This window comes from Electrophorus electricus, chromosome 16 (assembly GCF_041902795.1).
Source record: "Electrophorus electricus isolate QZ-2024a chromosome 16, ASM4190279v1, whole genome shotgun sequence".
Classification (NCBI taxonomy): domain Eukaryota; kingdom Metazoa; phylum Chordata; class Actinopteri; order Gymnotiformes; family Gymnotidae; genus Electrophorus; species Electrophorus electricus.
In genome coordinates this window covers 18,844,661-18,870,477 of record NC_137512.1, presented here as the reverse complement: position 1 = coordinate 18,870,477, position 25,817 = coordinate 18,844,661, and the positions used below count along the sequence as shown (strand labels likewise).

Below are 25,817 nucleotides of genomic sequence, written 5' to 3'. Positions count from 1 at the left end.
ACTCCCAGAGCCTTGGCCAAGTTCAAGAAGTCCCACACGATGCCATGGAAGTGGCAACAACCCCACAATTCTAGTCTAGAGCAATGGGAAGTGGGTGAACACACAGCTCTGCGTGCACTAAAAGCAAATAGCCCAGCACTACAGATTCACAAGCAACACCTGGCCTTAAAAAAAAAAAAAAAAAAAAAAAAAGAAGAAGAAGAAAAAATGCTGGTAACAGTCTGGCTGGCAGCTCCGCTTCAGCGTGTGTTAAAGTGCTGTCTCGTCTGAGTGAGGCAGAGGTGTGCAGCTGGGTATTCTCGCATCAGAGAGCCCAAACAGAGAGGAAAGGCCCAGTGACCAACACCGAAAACGTGGGAGAAAATGCCCGTTTCTCTCTCGCACTCCCTCACTCCGTAACTGGCACACCTCCTCACATCCGGACGTGCTTGGCCAGATCTGGGACACGGAGCGTGCGCGCGCGCACACACATATACACACACACACACACACACACACACACACACAGCTGTTGGCTAATGCATTTCCCATTAGCCCAACTCAGACAAGGGCTGCATGGCGGCCCGTGAAAGTGGCAAAAGGTTGATAAGCCAATCGCAGTGGGCACTGAAAAGGCATTTACATAAGAAATATATTACATATGATCTATAGACTATATATAGATGATACTCTGTCAGTGTAAAAATACATAAAAGGTCTTATGATTGTACAATAACTTACATACGTCCTGCGGAAATGCAGAAAAAGTGTTTTACTTTTCAAACAACAAACATTCTCTCAAATGTGGCAATCACGTCAGAACTAGTTCAACGAATTAACGTTTGCACCCACAGGAATGACTTCATTAATAAATAAATACATTTCTACATCATTAGCCATGTGGAAAGGCAGGTGTGTGTGGGTGCTGTCAGGGCGGGGTCAGGTGCTCGGTGGAGGTAGAGGGCCATCTACCTGCCCCTCTGTCTGTCTGTCAAAGCTGAGGCTCATGAAGTGTGCCTGAGGCCTCTGACTCGAGGGCAGGGCCGGGATGCAAGTCTCGCTCAAGCAGTAACCGAAACAGCAGCTTCAGGATTTGTTGTTGTTGTGAATGTATAGTTGTTCGGGACACAGATGGGGCTATATTTAGATGAACACAGAGAGTAAAATATGTGTGGGGGGAGTGCACTTGGGTACATACACCGAGCCAAAACGTGCATAACGGAAAACTGAAACAAGGCCTCTAACCAAGATGCTCATTTTTACACACACGCTCCCGAGAGGCTGACCGTTCCCCTAATTACTGAGTTTGGTTCATCTCCCTTAAGGAAGCCAGACACAAATCTAGGCCATTTCTCACAACTTATTTATTGTTTGGAGGGAGACACACAGACACACACACACAGAGAGAGAGAGAGAGAGAGAGAGAGAGAAAAGAAAGAGTGCAGGTGAGACTCCCATGTAACTCAGCATGTTTGAAAGGTCAAGTCTGAAAGGCTAAAACCTACCTGCTGTAGGGGCAATCTGAGCTTACACCCAGTCAGTGGACTTTACGCAGTGCGAAAGGGGTTCTCCGCTGAAAATCCTATTTGGTTTTGCAGCAGGTGTGAGCCTGTGTTAAAAACCGGGCTCTGCATGGTGTGTGTAAGTGGACAGGGGACGTATGCGTCCAGATGCGACACACTGTTACTGTTAGCATGCTGCTGCAGCTGTGAGCATCAGTGCCGTTTCAAAGTGACACGGTCGCTCAGCTGTGGTGCAGAGCGCAGACAGGTGGTCCAGGTTAGCGAAGCGCTCAGCCCGGTGCTGAGATGCCTGGCCGCTGTGCCATCAAGCAAATGCACCTGTAATTGGACAGCGTCGAATATCCTAGCCAATCATATGGCGCCTGCTGCGCTGAATGGATCTGTGCAGGTCTCAGCTCGACTTTGCTGGACGCATTAAGGGACAGATGTCCACTCAGTGCTCATAACGAGTGCAGGCCCTGGGACAAGGTTCTCAGGGGAGACGGCTGAGAAGCAGGGAAACAACCTGGCTTGTCTTTTCACATGGACACAGCACTTGCAGTCACGCTTACACGCACTCACATGCAGGAGTGCACGCACACTCACCGCACACCCTATGCGGCAAGATGAGCTCTCTCAATGTGTGTGTGTGTGTGTGCACACATACACGTGCGTATGTGTATTTATAGCACACCTTTAACTGTGTGCAGGGAGGCAGCTGCTAACAGAAAAGCCCGAAAACCCACACACAAACACTCCACTAAATAAAAGTGTGCGTGTGTGTGTTTGTATGCAAATTTGTGTACACACACACACGACCACCCGCACGCCTTTAGCTGTATACAGCCAGTTACTAACAGCAAAGTCTGAAAAGTCATAAAAACCCCATTGAGTAAAGGTGCGTGTGTATGTATGTGTGTGTGTGTGTGTGTGTGTGTGTGTGTGTGTGTGTGTGTGTGTGTGTGTGTGTGTGTGTGTGCGTGCATGAGTACGTGTGCATGCCTGCTCATGTGTCTGCATGCACAACTGAGTGCAAGACAAGAAATGAGAGAGAGGGAGAGATGGAAGGAATCTCACCCATAGGCCACGCCAGCGATGGTGCACTTCTTAAACTGCATCACGTTGCACGTCAGTGTTCCAGTCTTGTCGGAAAAAATGTACTTCACCTGCAGCCAAGTGAAGGGAACAAACATCAGCCCCAAACACCTGGACGAGGTCCTCTGACACCTCAGGACGCCTGACCTAGTCTTCAGAGGTCAGGGTGCATCATGCATTTACGTTGTGCAGGACGCGAGTGTGCGCGATACCTGACCCAGTTCCTCGTTCAGGTTGGACGTCCGGGCCATGGCAGGAGTGTTGGTGGCTTCGTACAGCATGTCCGTGTCCTGTAACGGGTAAACAGACAGGACCAGACTCAGGACCAGCGGCTGGCAGACCATCCCTGACCCCATACCCAGCCTCCTGATCAGAGTAGCTAGAAGGGGCGACCCTAAACCCTAAAAACTGTCCCGGGGCCTTACCCTTGGTGTCTTTAAGTGGGTTAACTAGATGAGAGAGGTGTGAAGCACACAGGAAGCACTCCATAAGTGGAGGTTACTGCCCTGTTGCCGAGGGTGACTGCGAGGCGGGTGGCTCGGAGGCAGGGTGGCGCAGACCTGGGGCAAAGCTCTCACAGGGGTGGGAACTTCCACCAACCCACACAGGCTGTTCAGACATGTCAGCAATTGAGTTACGAGCACATGTCCGGACATGCGGGCACGGGTGCGCTAGTGAACAGCATTATGGGAGCGAGGGCAGCTGGTGGTTGGCGGCAAACTCACCCAGTTGATGAAGAAGGCCTGAATGAACTTGATTACTTCCAGTGTGACCAGCAGACTGATGGGGATCAAGTTGTTGAAGAGGATGATGAAGGTGAGGAAGTTCAGTCCAAAGTTGGCGGCGCCGCCGTCTGCCGCAGCCATGGGAGGGAGCCGTCGAGTCCAGGGGGGGGGCAATGAGGAAGAGTCCAGTCAGTACAGGTGGTCACGTGTAACGTGGGGGGGGGGGAGGTGTGAGTGTGAAGCACCGATGCCAGAAGCTCACCCAAACCTAACGGGCCGCGTTTCCACGACGTGGAGCGTCGTGCAAGCGCTGACACGATGACACGTCTCTCCCACCCCCACCTCTCCCGTCAGCCTCCAGCCGCGACCCAGCCGAGCGGCGGTCCCGCATCCCGGCGGAGCCGGTCGCGCTGTAGCAGCGGCCTTGCAGGCGAGTTCCAGATAACGGAAGGGGTTTTGGGGTGGCGGTGGGGAGCGTGATGAGCGTGCCCCGCCCACTGCGCGTGCGTTCAGTTTGACCCCATCCCCCGGAGGAGGAACCCTTCCTCGCGCCGGGGCGCGAGGGAGGCGGGGACGGAGACTGCTGCTACGGCAACCAACTCCGGGCATGGGGGGGGGGGGGTGGGATGACTGCCAGTGGTGGAAGGAGTAAAAGATGGAGTCAGATGTGCCAAGGGAGGAGTCACGGCCCAAAGCATGTTCCCCTCTACGAGAGGGCCCAAAAGAGAGGGGTGACCTTTTCATTTCAGCAGACTGGACACTCCATAGGGTGGAATCATATTTAACAATTTATATGACCATATATAGCATTATGCAGGTTGAACTATGGAGTGTCCGCATGCTATAATAAAATATATTGCACTTTTGTCTTTTCTACGGTGAGTCTTTTAGTAATACACACCAGGATCAACCACAGCATACAACGCGTACGTCACAAACCCACGTGCACGAGGTTAGAAGCACACGCACTCCTCAGCGCAAGTCCAGCAGCGTCAGCATCATTGTAGGAGACGCACAGCAGTTCCAGAGCTGCAGCCCTGTCGACTCCACCAACCAGGAGCCCCGCGGTGCGGACGGCCCTGGACGGTCGTGCCTGCGCACGGGACAGCCAGCATGGGGGGAAGGGGGTCATCGGTTCTCCAGACACCACCCCCCCACCGGTGTCCATGGTGCGAGCCTGGCCCTGTTTTTGCGGGCCGCAACAAGAGACAGCTGGGCCTTTGTGCATGCTGGGACGCATGGTGGCCGATGGTGGGGAGGTGGAGTCTCCTCTCCACTCAAACCAAAGAGGCCATGTACCTCAACGGTGTATTCTCTCCCCGCAGTAATTAACACACGAAAGGTTTGGAGTGTTTGTTTTTGAGCTGCTGCTGGTGATCTGTCAGCGGGACGGATCAGTGTCTCCCCTTTCTTTTTCCTCTGGCAGATGGAAATGAAAAGAACAGCAGAAGACCGAGTCGCTCTCCTTCAGACGGACACAGTCGATCTCTACAACGGAGGGCCGGATTATGACTTCGGCGTTCCTGCCCGCGGGGGTCGTGGCTTCCCATCTCTGCGTCACCTCCTGGGCTATTGAGCTTGAACGCAGGGCGGAGCGACAGGTCTGGTGCTCGGGAACCTGGCGCCCCCGTGAGCAGGGAACAGCGGAGATCACAAAACGAGCCAGAAACGATTTGGACAGAAGTGACTGTCTGTGTACGGACCCAGAGGGATAAAGAGAAATGGCTGTGGGGACGCGTTAATCACTTGGTGAGAGGCCCGTGGCGTGTGCCCTGCGTAGACGCTCGCTGTCCGTGCCAGTGGCTTCTCGGGACCGATCCCTCACCAAACAAAAAAAAACCAAACAAGGCCAACAGCCGACGGCCGTTCGAAGCAGCTGGCAGCCCTTTGAACAATAGCGTCCCCGGTTTGAGCTGTGGGCTATGGGGAGTGTTTTCTCCTGAGCTGTCAGCAGTGACAAAACCAAGGGTGGCAGAGCGCAGAGTCACTGAAGCAACAGGAGGAGGAGGAGGAGGAGGAGGAAGAGGGGTGCAAGGCAATTAGGAAATGTCACCATCCATCCCTCAGGCTCCTCAGCCGGGTGCGCGCGCATGCGCGCGTTCTTTTGTGAGACCGAGAACGAGAGAGAGAGAGAGAGAGAGAGAGAGAGAGAGAGAGAGAAATGGAAAGCGAGAGAGAGAGAGAGAGCACGCTAGATGGACAGGGAAAGAGAGCGATAGAGAAAGAGAAAGAGACAGCAAGCGTCTGTTGCTCCCTGGTTTGTCGGAAGCTTGGGCAGGGGACCGGGGCCACGGGTGCTGGCAAAGAGCGTAACGCGTCCCCTGTGATGGAGGCACGGGGGGGTGAGGGCAGAGACACACATGGTTCAGATCAGGCACTCGGAGGGGCTACACAGTCACAGAGCTGGAGGGGGGAAAAAACCTAGGAGTGGATCCCTGTGTCAAGCTGTCCTCCACCGCCCGCCCCCCACAGGGTAGAGGCAAGTGCGCACGGTCTGACACAGCTCAGCAAGGCCTGAGCCTCTGCTAGGGGTTAGAATGGAGGGCTGAGTCACACATGGCCAAGGCTTTTAAATGGTTGTTACCTGGAGCTGTTAAAAACAAAAAAACAAACAAACAAACAAACAAAAAAAAAAACACGACAACAACAAAGAAAAACAAAAGAAACCGAAACAGAACGTTAGAAAGGAAACAGGGAACAAAAATGTAAGCAGCGTTGCGATACTCAACCATTTCCACATCCAAATCATGTCTATGCATGTCAACAGATGCTTATTTTACAGGGAAATGCACTGCTTTTCCCCTTTTTGTTTTAAACAGACAAGTGTTCACTTGTGTTGCAATGCATATTTGTTTACATAGAGCCAATGCAAAAGAAACACTGATGCAGATCGATAAATGAATAAATTAACGAATGACCAAAGCAGACAGAGGCAGGTGGGCGGTACAGGGTGAAAGGGGGGTGGGGCCTCCTCGGCAGGGCTCTTACAGTTGAGGTCCATGTACCAGGCGTCGTCGCCGCACTGGTACTTCCAGATGGTCTGGCCGATGGAGCAGACCAGCGAGATGGCCAGCAGGCAGCCGAACAGCACCAGGATCTGAAAGTTGGTGATGCGCTCCACGTTGGACAGCTTGAGCGGCGGCCGTGTGGAGTTCTGTGGAAGACGGAGACGCAGAGGCGTGTGGCGATGGCCGCGTTAGCTTGGCACGCGCGCCCGCCCCCTCCGTGAGCCTACGCTCATGCCGCACTTCGGTAGGTACGGCTGCGGCAACGCTGCGGCCTTTAATTCAGACACACTGAAAAATGTGTGACAACTTCCCTTTTCAAAACTCCGACTCAGTGTTACCGTGGCGATAATTTGCTTTACCACTGTCGTAAATTCACCTGTGCACAAAATCGACATGTAAATGAGGCCAAACATATTAAAGACCCACGCCAAGAGACAGATGACTGACTGACCTGGTCGTTAGACCAGAGTTACGCTGAAAACTGCCAGCTCCATAAAACTGAAAACGCATTTGTAACTTTTAACAAGACGTCACGGCTGACTAGTGATGAAGGACTGAGAACTAAGAACTAAGACTGTGCATATTGAGGAGAGGATGAGGGACCACAGGAGATCTTCAGCCAGAGTCTTGCCCCTCCACCGAGCTCTTCTGGGCTGTGGGGCGCGGGGAGGGGTTGGGGGCTCGGCCGCCTGCTCACCTGCATGAGCTTGGTGTCGTGACCTGTGTAGACCACGATGCCATGCACCCACTGTGTGTTCCTCAGCTGCGCCCCCCTCAGCAGGATCTGGTCAGGGCCCAGGGGCACCGTGCTGGGGTAAGACACACACGGCAAGCCTGAATGGCTGCAACACTTCAACAGGACCGCACGGCAAACCAAACTAAAGCTCGGCCCCCTGGCCTGCACTGGACAGCAGTGAAGAACTCCGGCACCGTAGGGAGGGAAGACGAGGCGCGACTCAGAGTCGCTCAAATGATACCGAACATGTTTTCATACGGGCCCGTTCATAGCACCGGATTGGCTAAAAAAATTAATAAAATAATAATAATTCAAAAAAACGATACTGAACATTGCAGAAGCTACTGTACATGCACGCTACCGAACATAGAAACATAACATGCAGAGAAGTTACTGTGAAGGCAGTGCTCTTCAGTAGACACAGATATGAATATAATGCTGGAATCTGCCACAAGACGTGTGGCTGGACCAAATGTTGCTGCCGGAAACTTCTACGCCCATTTCACCCTGCTTGGATGAATCTATGCTCCTTAGCACAGCTGCTTGGCTGCGTGAATGCCACTTTCTCTCACCTGCCCCTTCACTCACTGTCATTCTCCTCTCCTATCACGTGACCCCACACGCCCACCCGCGCCTCAACGCGTCCCCCGCCAACACCTGCCACCCCCCTGCATCAGTCCCCTCCCTCTCTCACCTGTGTCCGTCAAGCCGGATGTTGCCCACAAACTCGTACAGGTGTCTGTTGGGGCTCTCGCACTCCATCCGGCCTGACAGCCGCATCAGACTCTCAATGTCTTTTATCTCCGCGGTGATCTGCAGACCCTAAGAACAACGGACATTTTACAATGTGTGTGTGGCAGGTCACACCACAGTGCCGTAGATAAATTGAGCAAAAGCTAGATGGCGTTTAGCAAAAAAAACAACAACAACAGCAAGCAAAAAGATACTCACTTGTCTGATTTTTAGATTGGTTTCGCCATCTAGGTTTGAGGTTTCTATGTAGCACATTCCTTGAGGTTCACTGCAGTGGAGCAAATGATATAAATTATATAGCACGTTTCAACTTCACTACAATATATTACCAACCAAAATCTTGTAGGATTTATCACAGCATTGATCTAGATTATAAGAAAATGCCTCTAGGTTTCACTGGAGTGAGAACAGCTTCATGCAAGCCCAACAGTCAAAGACGGCCTTTTCTGCTGGATGGCCATAAATGCGCATTTCCGTGGCGACCCGCACCTCCTGGAGCCAACAGACTCTCAAAAATGGAATGGTGCGGACATCTTTGTTTATCTTCAGGTCTTGGATTGAGCTGTTCTCACATCCTGACATGCAGTGGAGGAGCGGCACACACAGACGGAGGACGACGACGACAGAATCCCAGCTGTCCTGTGATATCAACTCCTGCCGAAATAACCTTTGTCAATTGATAACGTCCTCTGCTCGGAGGAGACCGGTACCGTGAGCGTTAATCTCATTGGATACTTTTGTTTCTAAAAACACTTTTCTCAGTATGTCATGAAAGGTGTCCTTCATAAAACTTGCACGGTGCTTGCGGAATTACGACAGTGTTAAGTCACGTCACTTGAGCCGCAAGCCTGCGCATGCTGGAAAAACAAAAACAAAAACGTGTCCGACGTGAGCGCCTCGCTGGGCCGTATCGAGTGTCTATGATGCAGTCAGAGAGCACTGTAGCATGGATGCCATTAGAATCACTTCAGCTGTACAAACAGACTGACTAAATAAAGACAACACTGGCCTAGTGTAACACTACTAAATAATATTAAGATTAAGGGAGTTTATTTGTTTATTTTTTTTACATTTATTTTGGGTTTAGATTTAATCTGAATTTTATGAGCTGGTAGCAACAGGTAGCAACAGGTATGTTAGTGAGTGTGAGTGTTGATCTCCTGCTAAGCTAAGTGTTAACACGAGGGAGCACGGGAGCAGAAACAAAAGACCAAAAGAGAAAATCCTACCAAAAGAGCATCCCTCCACCTGCATCCTTCTTAGCCCCGCCCCTCGCCCCGCCTCCCCCCCCCACCCGCAGACCAGTACTGCTCCTGACCTGGACGACAGGATGATGAGGTCAGCCGGGAGGTGGTCTCCGTTGGAGGCTCGGACGACCTCCCCTACTGCCACCTTACCCAGCAGTCCCGGCGGGCGATCGAACCCCGATACGGAAGGTAGGATGAAGGGAGGGCAGTTGGTGGAAATGATGAGGGGAAAAAAAACCCCCACAGACAATAGGGGAAAGAGCACAGAGACGCAAACAGGGAGCGCACACACACACACACACACACACACACACACACACACACACACACACACACACACACACAAATTTAATTTCTACAGGGAAAGAAAAAACAATGCTAAACTTCATGCTCAGTACTTAGAAGCCATCTGCGCCAGGCCAAACCAGCCCAGAGCCCTTCAAGGGAAGAGGGCTGTTAGATCGCTGGTACAGCAGCGAGGGCCCATTAGCGCACGGGAGCTTGTGGGAATGGTCACCCTGCCAGATTTAGACCTGGGAAGCAAATGGATTTTGAGAAAGAAAAGAAGACACACAAAACACAGACACATCCTGAGAACATTAACCAGTAGCGGGTTCTGCCTCAGAAGGAAGTAAGGCTTCAAACAGGGAGTAAGGCTTCAAACAGGAAGTAAGGCTTCAAACCTTTAGCTATATCAATATTCAACCTCAGTTCTGTTCCTTTTCTGTTTTTTCGACCCATAACTACTCCCCCACCTCAGAGGACTATTACGACCGTACACGTTTTTCTTTATATTTCGAGCTTTTCGCCCTAAATGCCTTTAAGCACGCCTCACTTCCTATCGTGGGGAGGGAGTATGCACATGTGTATGCGCTCGCGCGCGAGGCGGAGAGAAGAGCGTTTGGGCAGGCAGCGCTCGGCTCGGAGCGGCCACAGCGTGGGCTACGTGTCTACCTGGAGCACAGCAGAACGGCGTCGGTGGGGATGTAGCCTTTGGCGCTTACTTTGACTATGTCCCCCACCTCTACCTGTAAGACAGAGACTCATTAACGCAGGGTTGCATCGAACTGCCGGGGAGCAAATGCCTGCAATCGGACAGTGTGAGGAAAAGAAAACGGAAATGATGGGAAATCACGGGAAGCGCTGCGAGGTCGGACAGGAGCCCGGGGTCACATTTCATGTGCGGCTGCAGACCTCAGAGATTGGCGCTGACCAGTGAGAGGGGACCAGTGAGAGTGGCACATTTTTCAGAGACACATTTCCTCAGACGGGAATTCCTAGCCATCCCGTTCAAGCACTGCAGGAAGGGGGAGGGAGAGTGTGACGTGCCACTGGGGGTCTGAATCCAACAGAGGGCAGCTTTAAATCGAAGAGAACAGCTTTAAATCAGCTGTTGAGAGAAGGCTACGAGGCCACATTGTTCACCTCTCACAATACAGCGTTTTGCCCTGGGGTCCGACGGAGCGATACGCACTGAGAGGACCAGCCCTGCAGAGCAGAATACGCACACCACAGCTTGAATATCGATACTTGGGCCATCAAACTGCAGAGGTAATGTCATTCTTTCTCTCCGTTTCAGTCTCTCCCCCTCTCCCTCTCTCCGTATTAAAAACAGAATAAAGACAGCCAATAATTCTACGTTTCTATGCAGAACATGAACAAAGCCCAGCTTGGGTTGGGGGAATGGGATCAACTAGCCCACGATGTGGTCCTTTAGGGCTCTGTTGCGCGCCCGCGCGCCCCTGCGCCACCCTCCCTGAGCCGAGCCGGGCTCGAGATGTAAATAGCGGCGACGCTCAGTCCTGGCGAAATCAAAAACGCGGGACATCAAGAGTACGCCTGCGAGCAGCTGGGAAACGGACCCGTTTCACTCCCATGCAGCGCAGAACGGCTTTGCTGCAAAATTCATGACGGCGTGGATGCCGACTGTGGGCAGGTCCACCTCGACGGTAATGTCAGCTACAACGATGGCTAATAACCATCACGTTGGCCTTCTCTTTTTACACTCTGGATTATTTCACGCGCCGCATTTGTGGCGCACTAATTACGCCGCTCTTCGGGAAAGGGCAGGAAGCTGCTGCGTGTCCAGATGCATCATGATCTCTCTGGCAACCTGCATTTCAAGCCTTGGCCCTGACACAGGCCTGCGACCAGAAAGATCGGTGGGGGAGGGGAGAGTGAGAGAGAGAGAGAGAGAGAATAACAGAGGGAGAATACATTCCTTGCTCCATGTGTGAGGGAGGCATTACTACAGTAAATCTTCAACCACTGTAATAGACAGAGAGAGAGAGAGAGAGAGAGAGAGGAGAGAGAGAGAGAGAGACTTTCTCTCTCTTTCTTCCTCTCGCTCCCTCCATCATTGCTTATTTAGTAAAGGGCTGCTTGGAAGATGGAATCCATCTGCGGAGACACAATACCTTCTCCCAGTGAACAATCTCCCAGGCTCCGTTTCTCAGCACTGAAGAGGGGGGAGAGAGGACAGAGGGTTAGTTTCACGGACTTTAGTTTCGTATTCCACTCTAACAACAAACAGGTCAGAAAACTCAGCGAGGCTAAAACAAAGTACCTTGCGTCTCTTTCTTGTTGACAACACTGTCTGCTTTGTGACGTTTCTGAAAACAAGACAGGAACAATACACTGAGCATTCATCACTGAGTATTTAACGCTGAGTTATTACCAAACACACACACACACAAAACCACACCAGAGAGAGAGCGAGGAAAAAAGAGAGAAGAGGACATGACAGATAAGCGAGACAGTCAAAAGAGACAGACAGACAGTGAGTGAGACAGGCACGAAGGGCAGGCTGTTCTGGGTGTGCTTAGTTCACCTCTCTGTTCTTCATGGCCCTGTACAGCCTGTGCTCTTCCACTTGAACAGGGACCCTTCATTTACTCACTCATTCACTTCCATGGACACACTGGTCAGGGAAGGGCAGGAGTAGGTTTTGATTTAGGATGAAGCAGAGAGATGAAAAGCCAGTAATGAGATCAGGGAAAGCAGAAGGATCAGGGCAGAACCTTCGGGGGGGGGGGGGGGGGGTTGGTTGGAGTGTGTGTGTGTGTGTAGGGGGGGGGGGTGTTGGCTGAGAGCATCTCTCTCCCACTCCCTCTCTGACCTCAGTGTTTACAGAATAAGAGCCCCCCCCCAGAGACAGACAGATACACACCTTCAAACACACCCATCTTCTAGAGGCCACTCCCTCTCTGACCTCAGCTTTTACAGAATAAGAGCCCCCCCCAGAGACAGACAGATACACACCCTCACACACACCCATCTTCTAGAGGCCACTCCCTCTCTGACCTCAGCATTTACAGAATAAGAGCCCCCCCAGAGACAGACAGATACACACCCTCACGCACACCCATCTTCTAGAGGCCACTCCCTCTCTCTCTTTTCCTTCTCCCTTCTTCCCTCTCTCCTGTTTTGTCCCTCTGCCTTCACAATGTTCTTTTTCTCTCGTCCTTCCCTCTCTGTCTCCGCTGCCCAGCCCCACACAACTCCAAGAAAATGGGACATTAGGTCAGACACAAATGACACGAACATGATCAAACGCTCATTCCTACTTGCGAGCATTTCTACACCACAGCTAATCACAGCAGTGTGACCTGGAAGTGATGAAAATGATTAAGCCGAGGCGGTATTCCCCAACATCCAGACAGGCAGGGGGAGGGGACTTGACCTTGTAGGCCTTCCACACCCTGCCTCCGTGAACAGAGGAGACTGAGGAACGCAAGGATGGCCAGTCTGACCACAGGACGGGGAGCAGAGCGAGCGGCCAGCCGTCCGGCGAGGTCCAGACCAGAGCGGCTCTTGGGGTCACAGCACGAGCCGCGGACCCTGCCGGGTTGTTCGCACCATCCCAAAATAGACAATGCACCTTCTCTATGCAAATGACACCAGATGCACATTACACTATGTAAATTTACCATACTAATGAGGTTAAAAATAGCAAACAAGTACAAAAGGGCACAAAAGCCCTGGACTTCCTGGAGTGTCCTCTTGCGACAGAGCTGTACACACACTCACACACACACTCACACACACTCCTCCAAGCAGTGCTGCGATTAAATTAAACCATCAAAACCAGGAGATCTGAAGCACGGAACAACAGGCCCCAGGAGTGCAGAGAACACAGGTCCTCACTCTGTAATTAAAGCCATTCAGTAATCGAAAACGTATAACCGTAAAAAGGTAATTGATTAAAAATAAAAATCAATTCTGCTAATATCCTGGCTACTCAAAGTGGTTCTGTTAAAAAATATTTTGAACCTAAACTATACTTTTACACTTGTGTACATCATTTTACACTTGTGTACTAACAAGACCAAACAAAACCACAATCAACCTAAGGAAATTCCATCCTGCGTTTTAGAACATATTAGAATTTTACATAATCCATAATCCATTTTATTTTCCATAATCAAATAATCACACTCCAGCCAAGTCACGTTTCACGTTTCACGTGGCCCGTCACAGGCACCTCCGTTCAAATCTGGATCAAAACACGGACGAACAGAATGAGAGTGCCTGCTGGAACTGAAGCCCACCCCAGAGCCCATTCAGCTGGCAGAACTGTTCAGAACCATCCAGGGAAACCGCAGCACGAGAAGGATGCACAGTAAGGTGAGCTCAGGGCCGCGCTGGCGTGTGCTGGGCGTTCCGCTCTGAAGGGAGCGGGGGGGGGGGGTTCCTCACCAGGTCCTCGATCACCTCCTTCACTGCCGCCACCACCAGGATGAAGAGCAGAGGAACCAGCGTCGTCCAGCGGCCCGTCGGAGAAACGTCCGGGATTTGCTGAAACGCACAGGTCAGCGTGCGTAAACTTGCGTTCTTTGAGATGTCGGAGTCTGTGACACATTACGAGCCCCTTGTCCCCCGCGGGGAAGACCAAGGATGGAAACTAATTCCACAACACAAATTACTTCAGAGCAATTCAGAGCGCATTTCACATGCATATGAACATGAATATCTCTGAAAAACTGACTGGTGCCTGAATTTCAGATATTTAGGCACAGACACCTGATGCTCCCTTCCTTCATCATCATCATCATCTGGAGTTGTGCGTGTGTGTGCGTGCACGCGCACGTGCTTGTGATCTGTCTGACATACAGGCGGGTGTGCGAGACAGAGGTCAGGCCGCTGCCTCACATTTCAGCTGAACGTCTGTGAACCGCCAGACGCACCTTTCCGCTACACCTGCTCTAATCCCTCCTGTAACAGAGAATGCGACTGCAATCATAAGGCACCTGAGAAACGCGCCCCTAATTCAGCCCGCGACGTTTGAGATGTGTACCCCGAACGCTCCCCGATACGCGCGCCCCTAACGCTCCCTGAAAGACGGGCTGTTCGGGGTGCGACCCCGCCATGCGCCTGGCTATAGCCATTCAATAGCCGGCAGGAAACACAATCCCCGCGCTGCTTCCTCGGATCGCCCTGGGCCGAGGGGGCCGGGAGGGATCACCACTGGACCACAGCAGTGGCTCTTCCCCCCTGTGGGGCAGCCAAACACCTGGCAGGCTGCGAGGTGAATTCGGCACGGCCCTTCGTCTGCGATCGCGGTTTGTGTAAGGGGCCTTAGCAACGTAGGACGATGCAGGCCTGCAAGTCCTGCCTTTCCTGCAGTATGGCTGCTTCTGCACCTACTCTTCTCTCCCTCCCTCCCTCCCTCTCCAAGGTCGCTTAGTACCCACTGACAGCTGGGTGTTAAACACACAGGCCACCTGCGCTTCAAAGCCCTTTCTCCTCTTTTTCGGCTCGCCCTCTCTGAAGGTCAGAGTAAGCGCGTAGCTCATTAGACCTCATATGTGAGGCTGCTTTAAGTGGTTCTCTGCTCATCGCAGGATTCACAACCGGTTCTTCTGTATTGCTCATGTTTTAATGTGCATGTATTTTTCTGGTGTTGAAATGATTTGTTTAGCAACCAGTTGCTGCAGTTTGATTAGAATGCGGGATCATACCTGCCCTATTGATGCATGCGCAAACGGGACTAGCAATAAGCTAAAAAAAAAGCACATGAATCTCAAAGTAAGACATAATGAGTATTTATAAAACTGCGATGCAAATTTAAACAGTGGAAACAGCCACGACAAGAACGACTGCTGGGGTGATCTCAGGTTCATGCCTCCGGACGCGTACGCCGCGCCCTCGGCTGGGCGTCCGCCAGGAGCAGGGGCTCTGCCTCTTACCTGGAGCAGGGCGATGAAGAGGAAGAAGGAGTTGGCAGCTCTTCTGAACTGCGAGTAGAGGAACCGCGGGAGGAAGGTGAGGACGTTGTACTTTGCCGTGCTGGGGAAGGAAAATGAAGAAAGAGGCGGGTGAGGGCGCAGCAGTCCTACCACCGGGGGGGTCAGCTACTCGCCGGACCCCGCCCGTCTCCGCCCGTCTCCGCCCAAAAACAGCAAACCCCTTTCAGATCACTCCTGAATGTCATTCAAGGTCGAGTGAACCCTGCCGGACCCCGCTGAAAACAAACCCCGCTCTGCTGTCTGCGCCCCACCCAGGGGGAGAATGGAGAGGCCTGGAGAGAGGACGAGGGAAGTAAATAACGCTAATGGAGAGTGGGGGGGGGGGGGGGGAGGCATAAAGAGAAGCATGATTAGCATTGGAGCTGTACCAAATCGGGGGGGGGGGGGGCAAGACAGAGTAAGAGAGAGAGATGGAGAGAGAGAGAGAGAGAGAGAGCGCGAGAAAGGGAGCGCGCAAGCAAGTGGGTGAGTGAGTGTGTGCACGTGTATAGAGAGATGGAGCGGGTGGTGCGGGAGTGAACTATGTTGGCATTAGCTTGGCAGCATCTTCATCAGGCTGGCGTCTAATTTATGCCCACATTAGGGCACAGGCAGGCAGCACAGGCATTTTACGGTGATAAACGCCCGACTCTGTACGCCCGGGGCGGGAAACTTCCGGCCTGCGGTTATATATGGACCTCTGCTCAACTGTAGATGGCCCACCAGAGATTGTTACTGGTGATACGTTTTGTGATCTACGCTACGGCCACTGGTTGTTATTCAAAATGAAAATGAACGCTTTTCAAACGATTCAGTCAGCTGAAAGAAATGCGGTTTCATTCGACGGCTACAGCCCTGGCAAGAGATCCCGCTTTATGAGGTATGAGTGGTATGAGCAGAGAAAATTAAGGTGTACTAGAATAATTTGACTGCATGGCAAAAAGGATCTGGCTGGCGCGACAGAGGCGAGTTATGTTGCAAGTGAGCCGACGGCAAGAAGCCGGAGGCCGTCTTCTGAAGGCGAGGTGTGAAGGAGGGTGTGATTGCTGTGGCTCCCAGCTAGATCTAGAAAACCCCACACAGTTCCAAAATGTTAGCCTCTCTCTTTGGACCATGTCAGACTGCACCGGTGGCATGGAATAAGACATTACGACGTCTCAAAGATTCTGTGGCAGATTTCGTGTTCTGTTCACTGGCCCTAGATGAGGCAACAGCTACAACAAAGCCATCTGGCGTTTTTTTGCACATGGAATTACAACAGATTTTGAGACAAGATTGACTTATACTGTGTATGACTATGTATGTGACAAATAAACCAAACTTGAAACTTTCATCAGCGGGTATGCACGACACATCTAGAGGTGAGGACATTTCTGAGAGTCTGATTGTAGCGATACATTCCTATGGGTTGTCACTGAACGACACGAGTTGTGTGACGACAGAGCGCGTGCGTGGGCTCACAAACGGTCAGTCAAACTTCTCAAAAAGGAAATGACACGTGTTGGTCCGAATCTGAGCAGCATAGGTACTGGTTATTGTATTATTCACCAAGGAAAGCTTTGCTTTCAGTCACTGGTTACCAGTTGACTGCTGTGAGACGCGATGGCTAGGCAGGACACACATGCTGAAGGGATGTTATGAACTCAGGGATGCTGCAAAATGGAGGTGTGTGGAGGAACTCAGTGAAGTGACCTGTGACCTGGTCTTTATGGTGCACATCACAGGCTATCTGGGAGAACATTACATTGCAAGGGATTGAGAGAGGAAAAAACAAAAACAAACAAACAAACAAACAAACAAACAACCCCACTGCGCTCAAGACAAACAGACAACCTGGAGAACCAGTTGGATGTTGCTACACCTTCATTGCCCCACAGCTGGTGAAGACCAAATATTCTCAACCCTCACAGTAAAACTGCGATTATGGTTAAACGATCAAATTTGAATATCTTCTTACACAATCACCGCCATATATTTATTATGCCAGTATTAGTTGACTATATGTAACTTTGCTGCAGTCTGGGGTCTGTAACCAGATATGTTAATATTAATTATTATAGAGCAGTGGGAAAAGGTAGTACCCTTTTACAAGTCTGACTGCTCTGAGGGTGAACCACACTACCAAACCCTAACCCCCAAATCTTCTCATCTTCATCACCTCCCCCATTTGAGTTCTTGGGCTGGCCTCAGTGCAGCATGGAGGTGACACCACGGTCATGACAGTAATTGATTTGTGTCAACATCTCATTTTACTGGCACGGGTTTAATTACTGATGCTGCTTGGGTTGGGAATTCATAACTGATAAAGTCCCTAAAATGACCTAATCTGATTACAGAAGGCCACTGGTGATTCAGGCTAGTTTCTGATTAGGGAGATTTATTGATGACAGTGATGTTTTATGCTCTTTGCTATTCTTTGTAGGACAGAGCAAACTCCAATTTACAATCAAAAAAACCTCTTTACAAGTATACAGAACACACAAAACAATTTAAAAGTCTATAGACAGCAAAACACACCCGCACCCCCACCCCCACCAACCCATCAAAAGTGATCGCCCCCTTCTAACTGCTCACATGCATCTGATTTGCCTTTCACGGATCCCTATCAGACAATGGCACACTGTAGCCAATTAGACGCACAACGCGAGATGGAAAGTTCTGGGGTTCTGGCAAGGGCTCGCCTTACTCTGATCTAACTCCTCTCTCTGGCACCCGTCCAGGGTTTGATGGGCGGACGCGTCTTGCCCGGTGCGCCCGCTGCCGTGGACGGAGGAACGGCAAGCCAATCTCCGCCTCCTTCTCCGCCTCTCCCCCTTTTCATCCGTCCTTCCCAGCCTCTGGCTGGAGCGTTCTGGGCCTTCACATGGAGCGGGTTGTTTCGTCAGTGTTCCTCTGATAGCTCTCTGCGTTGGGTCATAAACGCAGCAAGCGCCGACACTCGCTGAAGCAGTGCAAAGCATTAGCGGATTGCTGCCTATAAAAGGACTCCTGCACTCTGCTTCATCACTCACGAGGAAGACTCCGCTATCTTATTTGCTGGCCGTTTCGCGTCCGTGGGGGTTTATTTACAAGCGCTACATTATTTAAAGCAGAGAAAGCTGTGGCGCGCACACACGTTTGCTCCTGAAACGTGCATGCAAAAGACACTGATGGATAATCTTGAGAGTGCGTGTCTCTTTAGGCTTGTGGGGGACACGTATGTGGTACTTTACACTAGTTTGTTCATATACTACGTGCGGTACGGGAGTAAAGTTGTGCGTTTCGGGCATGTCTGTGTGTTCGTGACTGAGGAGCATACGGCTATGCAAAGCATCCGATTCTGATGACCTCCCAGCTGACTCCAGCCGCACACACATGCAAACGCACGCGCGGTGCACACAAACCATCATACTGACGCAAATAAATCACAGCACTATCTGTGCTATCCACTCATTTGAGTGGCTGCGTGTGTGCCAAAAAGCAAGTAAGCAAGCAAGCAAGCAAACAAACTGCTCACAAAGCAGCAGAAAACGGCAACACTAAACTGGCCTGACAGGTGTTCAGCCTGAGCCGACCTAATAACGCTGCTGCTTTACTCCCACAGAGGGAGGGGCGGAGGAGAGAGAGAGAGAGAGAGAGAGAGAGAGGGAAGATGAAAGAGGAGTGGGTGGATGAAGGAGAGAAGAGAGACAGAAAGGGAGGGGAAATCAGAATGAGAGACTTTCAGACAACTGCAGTGTTCTCTGCGTCTGGGAAACATGTAAGCAGGATCACGTCCAGTCTGTACAGGATTAAATAAGACTTCAGCTGGCAAGAAGCTTATTCATGCCGGACTCAAACCCTGGCTGAGAGGACTAAGAAAAATCACACTGCGATCACACTCTTCAAAGCCCGGTTCTCTGTCAGCAAAACCAGAAAGGATACACACACACACACACACACACACACACACACACACACACACAGCAGGGCCATCATAGGCAGCGGGCCCTGGGAGGCGGCAGCTCGTGCCCGGCTGGGTGCAGAGACAGCTGGGAATCGCAGGTGGGCTGGACGACTCTGCTGCTGCTCCTTGGTGCAGTGCAACAGTGGCTGAGACACTACTTTTCATGAGCAAGACTCCTCACAAACGCACACCCACATGCACACACACCCCACCCCAGCAGAGGAAGAGAAAGCTGAAAATGAAAAACACTTCCGAGCAACAGTCTCTATGTGTGCTAGCAAGCGTGTTTTAGTGCTTTAGGAGGCAAGACAGTGAAAATCAAGGAATGCAGCCATTATTGCTTTCCTGCTTCCTGCCTTCAGTGGCAGGTTTTGTGCACCACACACGTGTGCGGTGAAACCTGCCTGAAATGTTCTGGCTGCTCCCTTAAGTGTGGAATTGGGTGCACTGGGGTGGCTTCGTGAGTAAACAATCTCATAATGACAGAAACGGCTCTTAGCTGCCACACTGCAAGCACATGCATGCCCATGCGTCCACAGATCTGCCCTCAGCCACCGTGCCCATATTTAACAGATGCAGAGTTACTGCAGTTGACTCAACTTTGCAACAATTCCTCCGCACTGTCAACGGCCAACTCATGTTTCTCCTTCGCCCTCCCCCACCATCGCTCTCTCTGCGTTCACTCCCTTTCCTCCCTCCTTCTCCTCCCCATTCTCTTTTCCTGTCCACCTCTCTCTCTCTCCCTCTCCCTCCCCCTCTCCGAGGAGCCAGGCGGTAGTGGTCCTCACTGCAGTGTGCCTGTGCGCGACTGCCGTGTGATGTTCCGGGAACACGCCCGCTGCCACAGAGGCAGGCCGGCATGGTGGCACTTCGCCCTCAACCAGCCTCGCAGCAGGGAATCTCCTACATCAAAGGCCCTGCACGCTAATAAATGCAGCGCAGGGTAACAGGCCTCAAAGGAGGGAACACAATAGCCCAAAGCCACACCTGCGTGCATGAACAAGGGCCGCGATTCCAAACGAACCCGAGGGGGCCTCCGGAGCCGTGGTTTGTGGGAATGCCCAGCGAGTTTCTCGCTCCTGTATTGGGATGGAGGATTGCAACGAGCCAGGTTTAGACTGCTTAGTAGGCTGCACCAGTAATGCCGGGATTAAAACAGGACACTGGGAGAGCTGCTCGCTGGCAGGGTTTCTGGGCAACAGTCTCCGTGTGTAACACATCCAAAACCAGCACTTCTCTGCACCTCTACAGAGCTCGCACAAAATCTGCCAAAAATATTCAGTTTCTTTTCTTTTCTTTCTGTTATATTTAAAAAAAAAAAACTCATTCTGTAAGCATTTCTGACATGGTACATGGTATCAAATTCCAGGTAAAGGTTGTTTTATTACTTAAAAGCAAGGAGGAAAAAAACAATTAAGAAGAGAAATCTATTACCGCCTCCCACGCTTTCAGTGAGATGATGCTGTGGCATCGAACAGCCAGCCTCGCTCAGCCTCACCTGACACGGTTGCTGCAGAACTTCATAAACTGCGGCCGATTGATAAATATTAATCGTGCATCCGCCTGGTCAGCTAGAGAAGTCTTCTCCGACTGGTCCTCTGTCTTCTCATACCCTGCAACGATAGAGCGAGAGCGAGCGGAAGAGAAGGGTGAGTGTCAAAGTTCAAAGGCTAAAAGTTGTGACGACCTCCCTCTGCTCCAGCTGCCGTGCTTGCTGTGTTAAGCCAGAGGAGCTGAGAGCTACAGAAGTATTTTAATAAGCAACCACACGTTGGTGTTTGTGCTCAGGCTGGCGAGCTAATTATTTCACATCAGCTGTATCTGGAAGCCTTCAAAAGACATTCCTGGGCTGTTGGCTTGAGTTGCATTTGTGAACTGGCCTCTCAGGCCACCAAAACCAAGCCGTGCTGCTGTCATCCCAGCAGACACACCTCGCAAGCATGGAAGGGTTTGGCGCCTGGACGCTGCAGCACCCATGACTGTGCTGCTGGAGCTTACCTTCTGACATTACCGCGGTCCTAGCACAGAGCAATCAAAATGTAAAGAAAGGAGCTAGTCCAAGACGTGGCCCTGCTGATCTGCTGGCAACACAACGGGAAGTGACGTTACGTGCTGAAACACACACGTAGGACAAAAATTGGTTCCCTTGTAAAACAGGTTCTCCTGCAGATAATCTTCTTTGACTCTCCCTCTGTCAGTCTGTCTCTCTGTCTGTCTCTTATCTTCTCCATTACACACACTCATATCCCTCAGGCCTGTCCTAACCCTGGCCCTGCGAACGCTTTCATTGGTTTCGGTGAAAAAACTGAAAGCTTATTTAGTTTATTTGGTGAAAATAAGAGACATTCATAATGCCCAGCTACACCCATTTTAAGCACATGACTCTTGTGCATTTTCTCTTTTAACTTCCTGTTTACATTAGCCTCCATTAGAAAACGGTGACAAAACAGGGGGACTATTTTCTACAGCAGAAAAAGTACAGGAATATTTTTAATTATTTTGTGCAGTCTCTCAGAGTTGACAGCACCACAGCGAAGTACAACAAAAGTACAGAGCCTTATCTTTACCTTCACTGTGGTAAAGTGGGTCGCGTACTACTACATCAGATGACCAGTCATGTGTATCTAAAAGGCCCAGCCTGTCATGCAGCCCAGGTTCAGCATTGGTTCTTGTTTCATAAGGTCTTCAGGTAAACTATCTAATGCTAACTAATGGTCAAAGTAGTCAGGTTTACTAATAGACATAGAATTAGAACACAATACTTTACTGTCAATATTTGATTAGATACATTTACAATAATTTTAATTAATTTGTTGTTAATGTCCAATATTAACCAGCTAAATACAAAACCCCAAATTGGTGTGTATTTTTCATGGGGTGTCAGTCTTACATGATTAATGTAGACTTTTTTTTTTTTATTTATCTTGTATTCCAATTTTATCCCTCATTCCTACTTTTGTTTTAGGTCCCAAATGCATAGTCCCCACTCAACTCACAGGCACTGATGCACTGTGACAGTGGAATGCGGGAACACGGAGGAATCTTGCTCCAAATCTTGCTTGTTGAGCATCCAATTTTTTCACACCACAGAGCAAGTGACCCTTAAAATCATGAGGAAAAGACAGAGGGGTTCCCTCGACTTCCACCCCTGCTCTTCCCAGAAAGTACCAAAGAAAGAGCTAAGCCACTCGACGCTGCCTGTTAACAGCCTTTCACACAAATGTCTGCGCGCAGAGCAGACAAACGAGCCAACGTGTCCGGCAGCCCAGCCACACGTTGAACATGATGGCACGCAACAGTTGCCAGAAATTCTACTTTGCAAAAGTCAGAAGTTATTGAACAGGACTCAAAGGAGCAATCCGCCTCGCACCTCTGGCGCGATTAATGCCCAATTGGCATCACTTCCAGCACTGCCAAGAAAGTCCTAATCAGAGCCCGCCCAGAGATGTTCCTTCAACAGCATTTTTACCCAAGGTTCCACAGTACCCCCCCACCCCCATCACACAGAGGTACAGTCGCAAGTGCAAGTGAGCCATGGCTGGCTGTCTGCAAGCCCTGAAGGAGCGCTGCCTATAATGAGCTATTAGGCATCACATATCCTATCCTTGGGAAAAGTTACAAGTCCTTGGAAAACCTTTTCAAAGGGAAGAAGATGGTGGACTGGATGTCTCAACGGGAGCCACAGGACCACACGGCTACTGCAGGCTGGTGCAACTTCGCGTGTTTTTTACAGGGTTACTCGTCTGGGCTTTTTTTTTTTTTTTTTTTTGCTCAGAGGTTGCTCATAGGCTGGAAGGATTTTATTTCAAATAACATGCTATATCGTGTTTGTTGAGGAATTCCAAACAGACAAACTATTAACTCAGTCATGGGTACACGTAGCCATGCAGAAGGTGGCAAGTTATATGCATGTCAACTGAGCTGCTGGAGTAATACGTAACCTACCTTTTATAGGTGCCGTTTGTAAGTGCATGGTTACAAAGTGTAGTCCAACTGTTGCTGAACAATTTACTACCCCGTCAACCCCGTTCGTCACTACTCAGTTTCAGACTACCACCCAGATATTTTATTAGCAGCAATCCTGTGATCAAACACTGCCTAGTGATGAATGGAGGAGAGGGGGGTAAATTGAGCAGCAGATGAGGTACAGTTTGCAACTAAACACTTGCACCAAACACCTATAAAAGGTATGGTCATCTAACAAACTGGCACACATGCAAAAAGCAAGTTACTTAACTGAACACCATTTTGTTTAGTATTGGTAACCCATGTTAAAGTAATTAACAATATTCCATCAGTAATTAATATTCTAGTAATTAGTCATGTATGCTATTTATGTTTTAGTAATGTTTCATTTAGTTATCAACATTCTAGTAACATTTTTGCTGGCAGTGTTGAAAGTTGTTTTTCCCATTGAATTTGAAACTTTAGTTACAGATTGTATAACAGTATTAACTTGATTAAACTGCCACCACATCAAAATACCAATCTATTTGTTTTATCTATCAAGTACAGTTTTTGGGTAATACAGGCAATATATACAATAGTCAAAAACAATTACTCCTCATTTGTAATATTTTGTCAATTTTTGACATTAAGTTTGGGAAAAGATTTGTGCTTCAGTCAGCATATACTCTGACCAAAATGCACTCCCACATTTGCGATATATTGTGTGTTGGTGGCATCTTCTTCAAATAACTTGGACTCTCTTGGTGAAGGCTTGTATCGTATTGCTTCGCTTTCCCTTCACACAGGAAGTCATGGATTATAAATTCTCTGTCCACTATTGTTCCTAAATTCCTCTATATTCAAGAATAAAAATGCAGACTTGAGAATTAGCTGAAGAGAATAGCTGGTCCCGTTCTTCATTGCAGGTCAACGTTAACAAGCATTAGATGCATCCTCCAGAGAACATCTGACAAGCACCCAAAGCAGTCAAGTTTCACAGTTTTCAGGAGTGATTATGTATTCGCTCCACCTTTTTACATACTAATGGCTGAAATCCCCATCATTATTTACACTGCCATTACGTAAACTGATGTTCAGTACCCAGACCAGTGGGAGCTCGGTACCATTACAGTACTAGAGAAGATTTCTCTCTTTAAAAAAAACAAAAACAAAAACCACACACAAACACACAACTTCATCTTACATCTGCAAGAAAGGGCTGCAGAAGCCTCTACAGTGGCCCCTGCTCTGTATACAGATCATTTTATAAGGCTACAGAATCTCCATGATCCTTTATGTTATTAATATTCCTAAATCAACTTTTAAACCCTTTTCCTGTAAACAATCTTTATTGCCTCACAGACATGACTTCCACAGCGTTGGAGGCAGTCTAGGAGGCCTGAAATAAATCTGATAAATGTATCCCCGCGTCTGTTGTGGCATGCTCGGGAGACGTACATTACTATCCCCAAGGTGTTATTACCACCAAGTATTTGATAGCGTTTCGCCCATAGTACTGACCAAAATACTCCCCTCTCAAGTCTAGATTTCACGGCTTTTACACCACCATTTCCGAGCAATCAAATTATGCACGTCGTGTTTAGGTGATACTCTTCAAAACACTGTTGCTTTGAAGGTTTCTCTTGGCAGCCCAGTAGTTCAGAAATCTTATCATGGTAAATATTTGATATTTGTGCAAGGTGCTCCTGAAGTAAAGTTGAGCCTCAGCTCCATGAGTGTCATCAACAGCCACTCTCTTGGATGCAGCTAGACGTCGATCAGCCACTGGAAAACCCACCAGTGAACAATCCCGACAGACAGCCGACAGACTCTCATTGCTTAGCAGACGTTTGCACAGAGGCTGTGTACATTGAATTGACTTATTGCATGCAAAAAGCTTCAACTGGAGCGTAGTGGAATAACGGATGGTTCTTGCCATTGCTTTTATAAATCGCAGTGACAATACTCATTTTCCTCTATGGACTCCATGGCATTGCAGGTCAAAAGGTGTTGTGTTCTCATCTAAGGAAAAATATCCAAGATAAATGTTAAAATCAAAGTGTGATGACAGATTTGCTTATACATTCCAAGCATCAGTGTTACATAACTGCATGTACATAATTACTGTTTTTGTTTTAATTACCTAGCCTCCCAAAACATATCAAATGCCTAAAGAAAGGCACAATCTCTACAATATCCAAATTTTCACATACAAGCATGTTTATATACATTTTCAGTTAAAGTTATATCAAGTGTTCAGTTTTAATGATGTTTTTAAAGTAGATTGTAGCATACAGTGGAAAACTGCCTGTGATCCAATTCTGTAGTTTCATCTCATAATATTGATGTTATTAGCTACCATCAAGTAACATCTGATCGGCACTGAACGTACCTAACCATCTGCTTGGCGCATGGCCTGCCATCTTCACAGGGGAATTTAAGCCCAGCCATTTCTCATCTGTTGGTTTCCCCATGCACAAAACGGAAGGAGCAAGCAGAAGTGTGCCTTCAGGCATACCCAAAAACATTTTCCTCCATTTGCCAGTGGATGTAGGTTGTGCGGCCTGCCATGCCTACACCGTGTAGGGAAAATTGGTTTTAAACTAAAACTGCAAATATGACAAAGCTGTCGCGTAGTGGTTTGCATGACAAAAGATTAAAAACCCACATTT

At 49.5% G+C, this 25,817-nt stretch overlaps 1 protein-coding gene across 10 annotated transcripts in view; it reads right to left on the bottom strand.

Annotated features, from left to right (window-relative positions):
* Nucleotides 1–25,817, bottom strand: part of atp8a1 (ATPase phospholipid transporting 8A1) — a 92,783-nt gene that overhangs the window by 50,515 nt on the left and 16,451 nt on the right. For all 10 annotated transcript variants that reach the window (XR_014117450.1, XR_014117451.1, XM_081698585.1 and 7 more), the window contains exons 2-14: nt 20,696–20,810; nt 15,234–15,333; nt 13,744–13,842; nt 11,612–11,657; nt 11,463–11,503; nt 9,117–9,190; nt 7,997–8,066; nt 7,740–7,867; nt 7,007–7,118; nt 6,290–6,455; nt 3,302–3,429; nt 2,789–2,866; nt 2,559–2,647 (exon numbers count right to left, since the gene is read on the bottom strand). Coding sequence is in view for 8 of the 10 variants with exons in the window: in XM_081698585.1 (XP_081554711.1) it covers nt 2,559–2,647; nt 2,789–2,866; nt 3,302–3,429; nt 6,290–6,455; nt 7,007–7,118; nt 7,740–7,867; nt 7,997–8,066; nt 9,117–9,190; nt 11,463–11,503; nt 11,612–11,657; nt 13,744–13,842; nt 15,234–15,333; nt 20,696–20,810 (1,246 nt within the window). In the remaining 2 variants the exon portion in view is untranslated. The remainder of the gene's footprint in view (nt 1–2,558; nt 2,648–2,788; nt 2,867–3,301; nt 3,430–6,289; nt 6,456–7,006; nt 7,119–7,739; nt 7,868–7,996; nt 8,067–9,116; nt 9,191–11,462; nt 11,504–11,611; nt 11,658–13,743; nt 13,843–15,233; nt 15,334–20,695; nt 20,811–25,817) is intronic.